Genomic DNA, 12515 nt, shown 5'->3' on the forward strand with positions numbered 1-12515 from the left:
CTGAAAGAAAAGGAGCAGAGCTTGATTACCGCAAAATATTTGGAAATGACTGGTTAGCTGCTGGAGGGAATTGGAACCCAGAGAAAAACAAACCAAGTGAAGAATTTCTTGCTGCCCATCCCAGATACCCATCTCTTTGTCTTAGTAAGTACAACTAAAGTAAAATCAGCCTTTCCTCACTTCCATCATTGTGGTAGCACCGGTTCCGTCTCTCTCCAGTTTCCCTTCCCCTTGATGCTTTTTCCTTGTGCTTCTGCTGCCTTAGGAAAGCCCACCATTGGCAGGCCTGTGTGCAAAGGGCTTCTGCTTCTGTGGGGCAGCCACACAGTCCTGCACCCTTCGGGGCACTGCTGCCTCAGGAACTTGGGCTCACTGCCTCAGATATGACACCCGTGAGCATCTGCCCCATAACTCCACTGGTGAGCAGGCAGGGCTGTCTCCACCTGGGACTTCTTTAAAGCAGCACCTCCTTGTGCTTGTCACCTGCTCCACCTGCATCCCACATGCCTGTGCACTCTCCTAAATGCTCTAGCAGTAGATCAAGGCTCATGCCTGCAGCACTCAGCATTGCAGGAGCCTACCTCTTTCTCTACTTGGTATCCCAGCTGCTGATGGGACTGATCCAACAGGCTTACACCTGATTCAACACCACAGTGTGCTTAGGTCTTCTGTTGAGTTTTAGACTTTGAAGGGTTCATGTCTACATGCACTTTCCTTCACACAGAGTATGGTGCACCTGAAGAAGGAGAACTGAAGAGACAACAGCCTTTGACCCTGAAAAATCAGCTTCTGAGTAAGAGGCCAGAAATGGTCAAAATTTTTCCTTCTGCACTTAAAACATTTTACAGGCTTAGTGGTGCCTGGGTGTATATGGAGAACAAAAGGTTCAAAAGCCTTTGAGACATCACAGAGTTCCAGCTTGTAATTCTGCTTCTCTGAACTGTGCCTGTCAATGAGTTTGGGCAGATACCTGCTCTGTGTACGCTGTCTCAATTCCCCCTCAACCAAAGCTGAATGACTTTCTTAATTAAGACTTGATGGAGAATAGAGCTAATCAGTACTCTATTCTGAGGGTGTGACTGACTTCTCTACAGAAGACATTTGAGATTTTTAACCTCAATAGCTGTTTTCTGATTTTTATTATTTTTTTTTAATAGCTTCTTAACTTTAGGACAGTCAGAAAAATGGGGTAGCTTTGGTATTTGGGGCTGTCTACACATTGAAACTAGGTTACATTCCAGACTTACAAATTCATGTAGCTTTGTTTCCCAGGGGATAGAAGAACTGAACCTTTTTTTACTCCATAGGCAGAATAGTATTTTAAGGCATTACATTCTAATGCATTTAGGTGGAAGACTAAACAGAACAAGGAATCTAGTGGGCTAGACATAACAGAAACCCCTTTTTTTAAGGATGAGTTTTTTAATCTCTGTAAAAGAATTAGGCTAACTTCCTTAAAATGTGCTTGTACAGTGCTTTTGAGATATTGAGGGTCTGCTTTAAACTGAGTAAGCAATTTCCATTCTACTGCAGGTTATTTTATAAAGTTAACTAGAAATTAAGCATTTTTAGGTAAATAGTCCTTTTGACCAAAAAAACCATGTTGAGTATTAGGGAGTCACTTTTAAAATATTTTCCCTAGTTTAACAAAGATTAATAAAAAACTTGATTATTTTAATAGAATTACTTTTTCAGAGAATGACTAAGTGCTATTTTAGCTGCTCAGATGCAGGCTACATCCTAATTTTTTTAGATCAGGCTGAGCTGGGGGAGACAATTTGTAATAAAAACAGACTAGACAGACTGTGCTCCTGACAGGACTTAACGTTCATTCACTAATGCCTCACCATTCTTCCTTAAGCTTTGACAATTAAATGTCCTGAGAAACCTGAACAGAAGCCAGTAGAGAAAAAGCTACCAGGTAAGAAGTCTTGGCTCATATTTAAGCAGTTGATTTGTAGCTCCTTTTCAAATAACTGTATTAAAGAATGGCAGCTGCCTCTGGCTTTATCAGCTCCTGAAGGTTCTCCCCTGCAGACTCTGTCATACAAAGAAATGACAAAGGTAGAAATTGTTTGAAAAAGTCATTATTTTTCTGTACCTTCATACTTACTTTCAGTCCAGCTTGAAGATTGAAAGTTGATGCTTGTCTTATGACCTCTGCTGCTGGATTCATGATTAATGTGTTTGAGGCAATGAAAGGCTAATTAACTGGTATGAAATCTGGTGGATGTGTTAACCAAATAACAAGAACATGAACTTGTAAGAGCTAACTACATAGTCTGCAGTTCTAGATATTGAGGTCTAGTATCTAATACATACATGAAGTTAGAAATCTAATTATGACCTGCATCAAATTTGTCTTTTGACAGTTTAGTGCCTGCAGTGAGACCAGAATGAACAGACTTTGTTCTAAATCAAACTGATGTTTTGGAAAGTAAAAGACTTACTCAAACTTTATTCTAAAATAAAAATCACATTTATTATCACAAGTTGCATAAAATCAGATAGATACAGCTTTTACAAAAATGTTTGATAGAAAAATATTTGTCTAAGTACAACGTGTGGTTTTACAGGAATAACTCACTATTGCTGTGCCTTTAGATAAAGCTTCAAAAGAAGTGAAAATTCAACCAAAATACTGAGTATATCTATTGCAAACACAGGTATCACCTCTGGAACAAACTACATTCACTCATCCAAGATCCATTACAAAAAATATCCCTTTGTGTAACTGACTTCATAATATAAACAACTCTACAACTCCACTGGTAATTTGTTTGGGACTAATTAATGTGACACCATTTCTAAGAATGGCACTAGTTCCACAGTGACATTCATTTATTTGTGCTGGGAAAGCCAATTCCTGGTAATAAAAACTTGAAGGAACAGTCACCAGATGCAAGTAGTCAGAACCTGACTGGTATGTGTCCCAAAGGTCACTTAGTTTGGCATGTAGTAAATACAAACTCAAAAAGGTAAATTATGAAGCTGTAACACTTTTAATTTGGTATATGGGATCAAAGCGCTTCAGCCAGAGTAGCGTATCCTGTCCTGTCCTGTCCCCCAGAGACTAAACCAACTTCAATTTGCTATTAGCAGTTATGGTTTCCAGTACAAAAGACATTATTGCAGTGTTAGACCTGAAGCAGCAATACAGCCATTCACTGTTGCTGTAAGCAAGTACAGTTGAAACACGAGTACTCTGCTACAGCTCAGTGATAGCAGCATTTTTCTAATAACTTTTCTTTCTTTCTCCTTGACAGACTCTATGACTATTCAGAGGGTCAAAGGATTGCTCTATCGCCTGCTGAAAATTCCTGGTTCAGAACTGAAACTGTCCTACGAAAGTTCTAAAGTGAGTTAAAAACGGGTAATTCAACAATCAAATACTGCATGCTGCTAAAGGGCAAGGGCATGTTCTAAAGTACGACCTAATGAAATTGATGTCACTTAAGGAGGGCAGTCTGCATGCTGCAATTTAGGATCTAATTTAATTCCTGTAATATGACAGAGCCTCCCTGACTGCAACTGCCTGTTCTGTACTTGGTTTACATGAACAGATTTCAGTTTAAGTCTGATCAGGTTTTTTTTTCCTTTCTTATTCTAGCTGGAAGGAAAAGAAGTTGAACTAGACAATGACTTAAAGCCTTTGCAGTTTTACTCAATAGAAAATGGAGACTGTGTGTTAGTACGGTGGTAAGAAGGGACTCTTCTTGACAGGCTGAAGGAAAAGCCACCACTGGAAGTGCAGAAGAGTTCCAGACTGCCTCCAGAGAGTATGGACAGCCTGTGCCTGGACACACCTATAGGAGAATGTGAATTTCCTACCTGGCACCAGAGGGCTACACAGCAACACTTTCAGCTCCTGGACTTAATCCTCAGTCTCCATGAAAGCTTTTGCTTTTGGCTGAATTGTCTTACTTGAGACTGCTTAGATGTTTCAATTAAATAAAACTCAAGGTAACTCTTTTGCCAAGATTTTATACTACCTTCCTACTGCAGCAGTGAGAATTTGTTTTACTGAACCGAGTACATGATTTAGCTGTCATCTCTTTGCTTATAATAGGACAGAATTAGTGCTGCACTGAAAGAGGCTACTTGCTCTTTTTGTTTTCACCTACTTCCAAAGACCTTAAAGCAAACAAAAGTAAAACAGCAGTAATTGTAGAAATATCTACACAGCCTTAGACTGTTTTAAGGTAAAAATCTGAGACCTTTATTCTACCCTACAGCATTACCATACCACAGTATAAATACGTTTGCAGCATACTGCAAGGCATTGCTATTGTAAGTTACATTCTTTAGTGTGCTCTTCCTCAATCTTATTTTGCTTTCAGTTGTGTACCCTCAGATTCATATCTAATAACACATTGAACTATCAGAAATCCCTCCTAATCAGGCTAAGTTTGCAGTACTTCAGGATTTGGTATAAGCAAACTTTGATATTGTTTTTTTTTAATCTAAAATGACAATGGTATAAACAAACTAAACATAAATTCTAGCCCCAAGCTGTCCCAGGCCCTGCGCAGATGAGAGCGACCCCTCAGTTTGCACAGAACCTGCTGCAGCAAGACTTACCAGATGCCCTGGTGCTGAGCACAGCTCTCCACTGGATCCTGGTACAGCTCTATACTCAGTGAAATCAGTAGTACTTTAACTTACAAAAGACAGGCTAGTTGGCATTCTTATGTGCATTTATTAATTACAAGTAGGTCTTTGACTTTATATAAAAAGGATTTTTTTTTTTATCTTAAACATTTTGGTTTTTGTCAGATCAACATCTATCCTATAGAAAATGAATAGGATCAGTCCATTCGTAATTATCAAAAGGGATGTGCAAATATTGTTATACTTTAGTTGAAACCCAACATTAAAAGATACCTTAATGTTCCAAGAATGAATCCAAATGTTATCCATTATCATTATATGCTACCCTGTTTTCCAAGGCAAGCCCATCACCTTTCCTCACATCTACAAGGATCTCCACACAGTTCTTTTAATCTCCAGAGCTCTCTCAGTTCCTGTGGAGAATACTGGGGGGAAGACAGCATGCCACTCTCACATGTCTTCTCGCACAACCAGAGACTATCCTGTTAGAGGGAGAACCATTTCAATAGTTTTTCTTACAAGGAACTTCATCTTGAACAATCTCTACTTCCAAGAATCAGGTTTTCATTGTTTCTAGCAACAAACTTTGCACACAAAATCAGCAGCTGGAGGTATACGTCCCTCTCTGATCTGTTAGGCCTGTTCACAGAACTTAGGGGGTCAGGATGGGGGGCTGCTGGTGGGGCTGTGGGGTTTATGTGGTTTTTCTTTTAAATACTTCTTGAGATTTTTTTTCTGTATTTTAATCCAATATCTGTTTCAATTTTTTTTTTTAAGAAAAACCATTTCCCCTATTTTATGCTACTTGGAGCAACAGGCATGTTCTCTTTCCATAAGATCAGAGAATTTCTTCAGACTTACTTGATATCTCTTGGGTCCTACAGCTGCCATCCAGATGCCCATACTCACATCTTCACCCTGAGGCAAGACATTACAATAAAAAAATACAGATATTAGCACCAGAAAAGTGTGAAACATGACTTTGTGAACTGGAACAAGCTGCATCATGTACCAAGCAGTAAAAAAATGGTAACTACAAAAGCCTTTGACTATTTTAGAGGTGTTAAATTAATCCTCCCAGCTTTCCTGTGATTCTTAAAAGAGTACAAAAACCAAGATTACAGCTCCACAAAACAGTTGTGCTTTGACCTAGAAGAGACACGAAGCATAGTAACCAAAAGCACTGCAAACAGCCAGCATTAACCAGGAGAACTCAACACTAACACCTGAACAGTGTTCTTTCCAACTCAGCCAGTACACAGGGTGTTCCCTAGACCATTTTAAGACAGAAAAACTGATCCAACGCTTTAGTACCTGGTACGTCTTTAATCTTTCAGAGTTGCTTGCCAGCCACTGAACAATGTCTTTGGAGATGACGTAGCCAGACCCACAAGCAAAGGCTGGATATGCAGGACTTGGGTACTCCAGCTCTTGCCATTTCCCAGTTCGATCAACTGCCCAATTTAATCTGAAACTGAAGACCATATTAGATGTGAGATGTATATACAAAACCCTCTGTGAAACCTATGAACACTGATAACCACTGAAGTAACACTGATAATAAACAATATTAAGAGGAAGAAGTAGAAGGTGACCCTAATGGTACCTCCTAGCTTTATTTCTCTAGGGCACACATCTAATCGAATACAACAGCTGAGAATGTAACTATTATTTGGTCTCAATCTTGGGTAAGAAGTTTTTAGGACAGAAACAAAGTCAACATAGCCAGACAGGTCTTCAGCACATCTGCACCTGCTGCTGGGTTTTGATCCAGGTAAGCACAAGCCTCCTTACCTGTGTTCTGTAACAGGCACATCTGTGTCCAACCCCATTTGGTGAGTCGACAGGACAGTCAGTGCCTGCAGCCAGCAGGCAGTTACAGCCATCTTGCACAACCCGTTCTCCTGATAACACCAGTGGCTGCTTCAAAACCAGGCAGCAAGGCAAAGTACTGGGTTTTTATATACCTTCTCTAAGCTGTTCTCCAAACAAAATTCAACAAAGGCTGCCATCACTGAATTACAAAAATCCTTCCTGGCAGTCGTCTTCTCTAAGGAGGATCATACTCCCTGCTAGAGGCCTGCGGAAAGCCAGCAGTGCTCTGTCTGCACGGTGTCCGTGCTGACTCCATCCCCAGGCGGTGTGGCACAGCAGCTTTAACGCCACTCCAGACCCTGTGAAACCCCTGTGTCAGGCCGTGAGAAACGCCCGGCTTCTCCTCTTCAGGACCAGACTGATATTACACTCTTACAAGTACTTCATGTGCTCACAGCTAAATGGCATCGCTATGTCAATGCAGCAGGGTCTCCCCTTTTTGCAGACAGGTTCAAGCGCTGCTGAGTTCAGTGAGGAGCACAAGCAGCTAAAACCTTTAGTGAGCTACTAAGAATTGTCACCTCAAACAACAGCCCCATACGGGAGGAATTACAGTTGAGTGGCAGATCTGTTACCAGACTCTGCACATCCACAGCTGAAGCTGACATGTTGAAGCACCAAACAGATAAGTCACATCTGATACTTGAATTCACTTTAGATTCAGTATCTTCCACTCTCCAAGTCACAGCAGGAAGGGTGCAATCCCCTCCCGACTGAGGGGCACCTGCTTTGCTAATCACTTTATACTTCTGTAGTGATTTCAGCATTGTGCACTGCAGCTCACACTTGCCTTACCCAAAGACTATGACACTTGAAGATGTCACCCCTACATAAAGTTCTCCACATACAGAAAAGAAGATGTTTTCATCTCTTCTCTCCCAGCATGACTTGTGACTTCCTTTTTTCAGTAACCTAATAAAATTACTTGATACCTTAACACACCATTTCTACAGCAAGACTCAGCAAAACTCATTTTTCAGTCTGCAGAAGAAAGCAGCAGTGATCCTCCTAAGTTCACTCAATGGTTATTCTAAGGCAAGCCTAGAAATGTGTTACTAGAACAGGAAGCATGTTGCATTCAACAGCATATCTTGCACCTCAGAAAAAGGGGACGTTCATATTACAAATTAAACATATCTTCATGGAACACTTCAAGTATCTGAAGTTTCTTTTTGGCTTAATTAAGGTCAAGAAGAGATGCCATTCTGAACTCCCACTGCTTTCCAGAGCATGACAGATGAGCCAGCTTCAGTGAACTGCCTTTTCATTTACAGCCTTCATATTAGATTCAGTGTCCATCAGAAAGAGCTTGGTACACTCTACCCCATCATAAATCTGTTCATTTGCAGACATGATCAGTGATGTGTCAAAGACACTTCTCCCATGCCTGCGGGTGACTAATCTTTTGACAGTTTTAAAAGAACAGAATAGCAGTAACTTAAGATAAGTATGTTCTTTCCAAGATGAGCCAAAGTTCTGAATTAGGATGCCTGGACCATTTGGTTTTCCAGTCTGCAGTCCTTAAATGCTCTACAGTAGCTAGATAAGCTTTTTAAATGGTGATTTAAAATTAATGAACAAAACCACCACACAGTATGAAGTGGCATCAGAAAATGACTATTAACTGACAGCACACGTAAGTACTGCTCAATCCAAAGCAATCCCTTCCCAGTTTCACTAAGATCTCATCCTTGGCTTCTGGCACAATAAGCTGGTAGTTTCAGAATTCACAAGAACTCTGACATGTTTCTCTAAGAATACAGGAATTAATTAAGTATTAACAGATTATAAGGAACACTGGACAACAAGAAACTTAACTACAGAAACCTTAATAAGGTCTAGGTGAAGAATGCAAAGTTGAGTTCTCAGACACATGCTCAGAGGAGCAGAAGGGAGACCATCAAGAAAGTCACCTCAAGGGCAAGATACATTAACCTTCTGCTCAGGAAGTTCAGGTCTCCACACAGCAGAACGAGCTCTCAGAGAAGACTAACAGTATTTCATTTGCACTTTCATCAATGCTCAAATCTAAATACACAAGATGTCACTGAGTTGAAAGGTAGGAGAGCTTGGAAGGATCCCCCAGAACCACTCTGAAGATTCCTGTACACCCAGTGGTTACCCACAAAGCTGAACACATAACCAGAAAACTCTGTCCAAGGAGCAGACCCGTGGTAGGCAGCAACACAAAGGTAGGGACACCAGGGAGAAGGGGGGCAATCTCTTTGGTATGACATCCTCAGCTCTTACAGCTAAGAACATACTCCAGAAGAGCCTTTCCTACATCTGCTGGAACAGCAGCCCAGGCAGCTTATACATAATGCTATTTTTTGTTCTGCAAGTTGGTTTCCATCTTGTCATCAAGTTCCTGACCTTTTACATCACTAGAATGAACCTGTCTTACCTTCACTATTAACCTTGCCTTGTGGTAAAGGCAGTCCCAAGAAAATTTAACAGGCATCAGGCAATCAGGGGTTTTGTACAGACTACAGAAGACATATGCCCACCACTCAGATCTTTGAGATCATCACAAGACAACCAGCTAACCCACACACTTATACACACCTTACTCAATCACCTTAGGAGTAAGCAACAATTAGTACCAGATTTGCAAAGCAAGACATGGTAAGCAGCAAAGGGCAGCTTTTCTTCTGTGAGCAGACAGCAACCAGAAAAACATACCGTGCCTTTGTGCTACATTGAATATTACAGCAGTGTAGCATTTTTGTTCTATTGGACGTTATACCAGTGTAGCAATGCATTCCATGGCTGGAAGGGAAGAGGTGGGCTATTTTGATCCTCCTAGTTACTCAAACATGTAGTACAGGCTGGGGAACTTCATTCAAGAATTCATGAATCAGATCTACCATTTCAGACAGCGGCAAAATGGGCAGCAATGCCTGTCATTCATAGACTTCAAAACAAAGTGCAGACTATAAAGGCAATTTTGTTTCTCCCGTTTACGCCATTTCCTCAAGCCCATCAGAAAAATCACAGGCTTCAAAAAAAGTAATGTTTACAATTCTAGTATGTACTTGCCTTTTAACTTTACTGGTGGAATACTTTTATTTACTTAAGTACCACAACAAAGACATATACAACACATTTTAAAACTAGGTAAGATATTAAACAAGTTCAGATGATTGTAAAGGCACACTCTGGAAAGCTATGGTAAAGGACTGACTTCTGTATTCTGAGATTCAAAGATCTACAGATATAAAAGTCCTGCTTTATATAACTAGTTTCCATAGGCAGAAAAGGGCAACCCACATGAAAACAGTAAACTGTTCACTAAAGACACAGTATTTCTTAAAGATAAGTTAAAAAAACCAACTCACTTTCCCCACCAAATGTTTGGCCTGTCCAATTTTTTCTGCATTATCCTGTTAAAAACAGCTTCCAAATCAATGTAACAGTCGTCATCTGTCTTCAGCAACGAATCAAAACTCGTTGATTCAACTGTCCTGTAGCCAAAAACAAAATGATGAGATGCTGAGCTGCAGCTGACAAACCAGTTACACAACAGAACACTCTGCAAGAGTTTTTTGGGAAGGCGAGGGGAAAGGAGGAGGGAAGGAATGTCGTTCCTACCCTCCACTTCTAAATGTTTTCCCTATTTACCACAGCCGGCTGCTTCCTACAGAAAGGAGATGCAGCTGCGTCCTATGATGATCTCACAACATGGATTTGTGTATGAGCTGAAGAAAACAAACATGAAGTTTTGTTCTCCAGGACAGATGGTGGATTTACTAATGAATCCGTCTTAAACAGTATTGACCTCAGAAGGATACGAATCCCTGCTGATGATGGCAGCACAGCTGTTAAAAGCCGGTGGCTACATGTCAGTAGCCTACTCTTCAGGATGAGACAGTCAGCTCAAGGGCAATACAACTGTAGAAGGTTGTAAGAAATAACTGTGAAAACAACTTGATACTTTCTCTTCCTCGGTAAAGCACCCTTCAAATGCAAAAAAAGTAATCTTTAACTGTCTGAAATAGTTGAATATCTGTCTCAAGTAAAATAACCAAAGCAGCTTAAGATTCTAGGGATTATTCCTGGGTTGATAACAAACATTGTTTTAAGGGTAATTTCTCTTAACAAAAAAGGCATTTTCCTTAAGCCTTTTGTTACTAAATCTTTAAAAATTTGCTAACCTGTAAGAAATGATCACAAAGATCTTGACATTTAAATTCCCTGAAAGCATGGTTCAGTTTTTCAGTTACATTCATAACCATGAAATGTGTTAAGTGCATAATCTTGCACGCAACTAAAACTGTCAGCTACATTTTTTACTCCACAGCAACATCAATTAATTGAAACAGTTGTCTCAAAGCAATGAAAAGAACTGCAAATTAGAGATAATAACTTATTAGATTCACCACAGACAATGTAAGACAGTTTGAAAATTCTTCCTCTCAACCTTCCGTCCCCCCTGTACACAAGCCTCCTATCCTTCCCCTCTACTCAGCACTGGGGAGGCCACATCTGCACTCCAGTGTACAGTCCTGGGCTCCTCAGTACAAGATAGACACAGACATACAGGATGCATTTTCCACCAAAGGGCCACCAAGATGATGATGGCACTGCAGTATCTCTCCTGTGAGGAAAGGCTGAGAGATCTGGGACTGCTGAGCCTGGAGAAGGCTCAGGGTGGAGCTCAACAATGTATATAAATACCTGAAGGTGTAAAGAGACAGTCAGGCTCTTCTCAGCCCTACCCAGTGACAGGACAAGAGTCAATCATAGAGTGGTCTGGGTTGGAAGGGACCTTAAAGATCATCTAGTTCCAACCCCCCTGCAGTGAGGAGAGGCATCCCCCACTACATCAGGTTGCTCAAAGCCTCATCCAACCTGGCCTTGAACACTTCCAGGGAGGGGGCATCCACAATTTCTCTGGGCAACCTGTTCCAGCATCTCATCACCCTCAAAGCAAAGAATTTCTTCCCAATATCTAATCTAAACCTACCCTCTTTCAGTTCAAAGCCATTGACCCTTGTTCTTCTGTCACTACCTGCCCTTGAAAAAAGTCCCTCCCCAGCCTTCCTGTAGGCCCCTTCAGGTATTGGAAGGTCACTAAAAGGTCTCCCTGGAGCCTTCTCTTCTCCAGGCTGAACAGCCCCAACTCTGAACAACCCTCAGTGGCCACAAACTGAAACACTTAAGTACACAAGCTGGCGAAAAGCCATCTTTTAAAAGACTAAAGCTGCTAGTTTTCAGTCAGAAACAAATTAAAAGAAACTACAAGGGGACATGAAAATTTTCACACCTGGACTCTTAGAGCAGAAGCCTGTCTTGCCCGATCATGCTTATTTGAGGCACCAAGGGTCAGCATTCAGGAAACATAGATCCTGTTATTTTATTCACTACGTGCCCCCAAAATTATGAGAGAGAAATACAACTTAATGAAGTCAATCACATAAGGTAAGTATTTCATGGAACCTGTAAGATAACGTAACACACCAGATCATCTGGCACTAAAAACAGCAACATTCCTAAGAGAAAATACTTTCTTTTCAACTTACCATCGGTAGAAGTTCAGCAGTTTGGCTGGAACATTTCTGTAAGTGTCAATAACATCTACAAAAACAATATCATCATAGGTTCTGCTTTCTTCCTTCAATAGAGCATCTTCCTCTTCAAGATTTTGCATGTGACTTGTAAACCTTTCTGGGCGCGTATGGAGGCTTTTTAAAAGAGCATCACCTTCTGAAAGAAACAGCACCCACCATTAAACAAAGATGCATGCCTACATACTGTTTCATATGTTTCTCTTGGATCACACACAATATATTGACAAAATTAATCTAAAGTGTTTAACTCAATGGGGTTATTAAAATCCTACAATTAACTTAAAAATTTCTATGAAAAGTTAAAAGTTGCAGAACAATAAATATATTTTTGCACAAGGTCTGATACAGAAAGTTTAAAGTAAAAAAGTATTCTCTTCCTTTTCAGTAATAAAAGGATTCAACTTTTTAAGGTTCTTTAATATAAAGATCTATCTGGGACTTCACTACTGCTCTTATCAG

The 12515-nt window shown here is 40.5% G+C and overlaps 2 protein-coding genes across 2 annotated transcripts in view; one reads left to right on the forward strand and one right to left on the reverse strand.

Moving 5' to 3' along the window:
• Nucleotides 1-3703, forward strand: part of TBCE (tubulin folding cofactor E) — an 18221-nt gene extending 14518 nt beyond the window's left edge. Inside the window, exons 11-15 of the mRNA XM_029085356.1 lie at nt 1-144; nt 725-793; nt 1862-1921; nt 3267-3358; nt 3611-3703. The exon at nt 1-144 is cut by the window's left edge and continues 38 nt beyond it. Of these exons, the coding sequence (XP_028941189.1) occupies nt 1-144; nt 725-793; nt 1862-1921; nt 3267-3358; nt 3611-3703 (458 nt within the window). The remainder of the gene's footprint in view (nt 145-724; nt 794-1861; nt 1922-3266; nt 3359-3610) is intronic.
• Nucleotides 3704-4565: 862 nt separating this feature from the next.
• Nucleotides 4566-12192, reverse strand: LOC104526184 (UDP-GalNAc:beta-1,3-N-acetylgalactosaminyltransferase 2; the record flags this gene model as incomplete). The annotated part of the gene is made up of 5 exons (XM_010169568.1): nt 4566-5093; nt 5473-5529; nt 5926-6085; nt 9825-9950; nt 12009-12192. Coding segments are annotated over 5 exons (662 nt in total), but the record flags the coding sequence as incomplete, so codon positions are not given.
• Between the last annotated feature and the right edge of the window lie 323 nt (nt 12193-12515).

The sequence above is a fragment of the Antrostomus carolinensis genome, unplaced genomic scaffold (genome assembly GCF_000700745.2).
Source record: "Antrostomus carolinensis isolate BGI_N321 unplaced genomic scaffold, ASM70074v2 scaffold16400, whole genome shotgun sequence".
Taxonomy (NCBI): domain Eukaryota; kingdom Metazoa; phylum Chordata; class Aves; order Caprimulgiformes; family Caprimulgidae; genus Antrostomus; species Antrostomus carolinensis.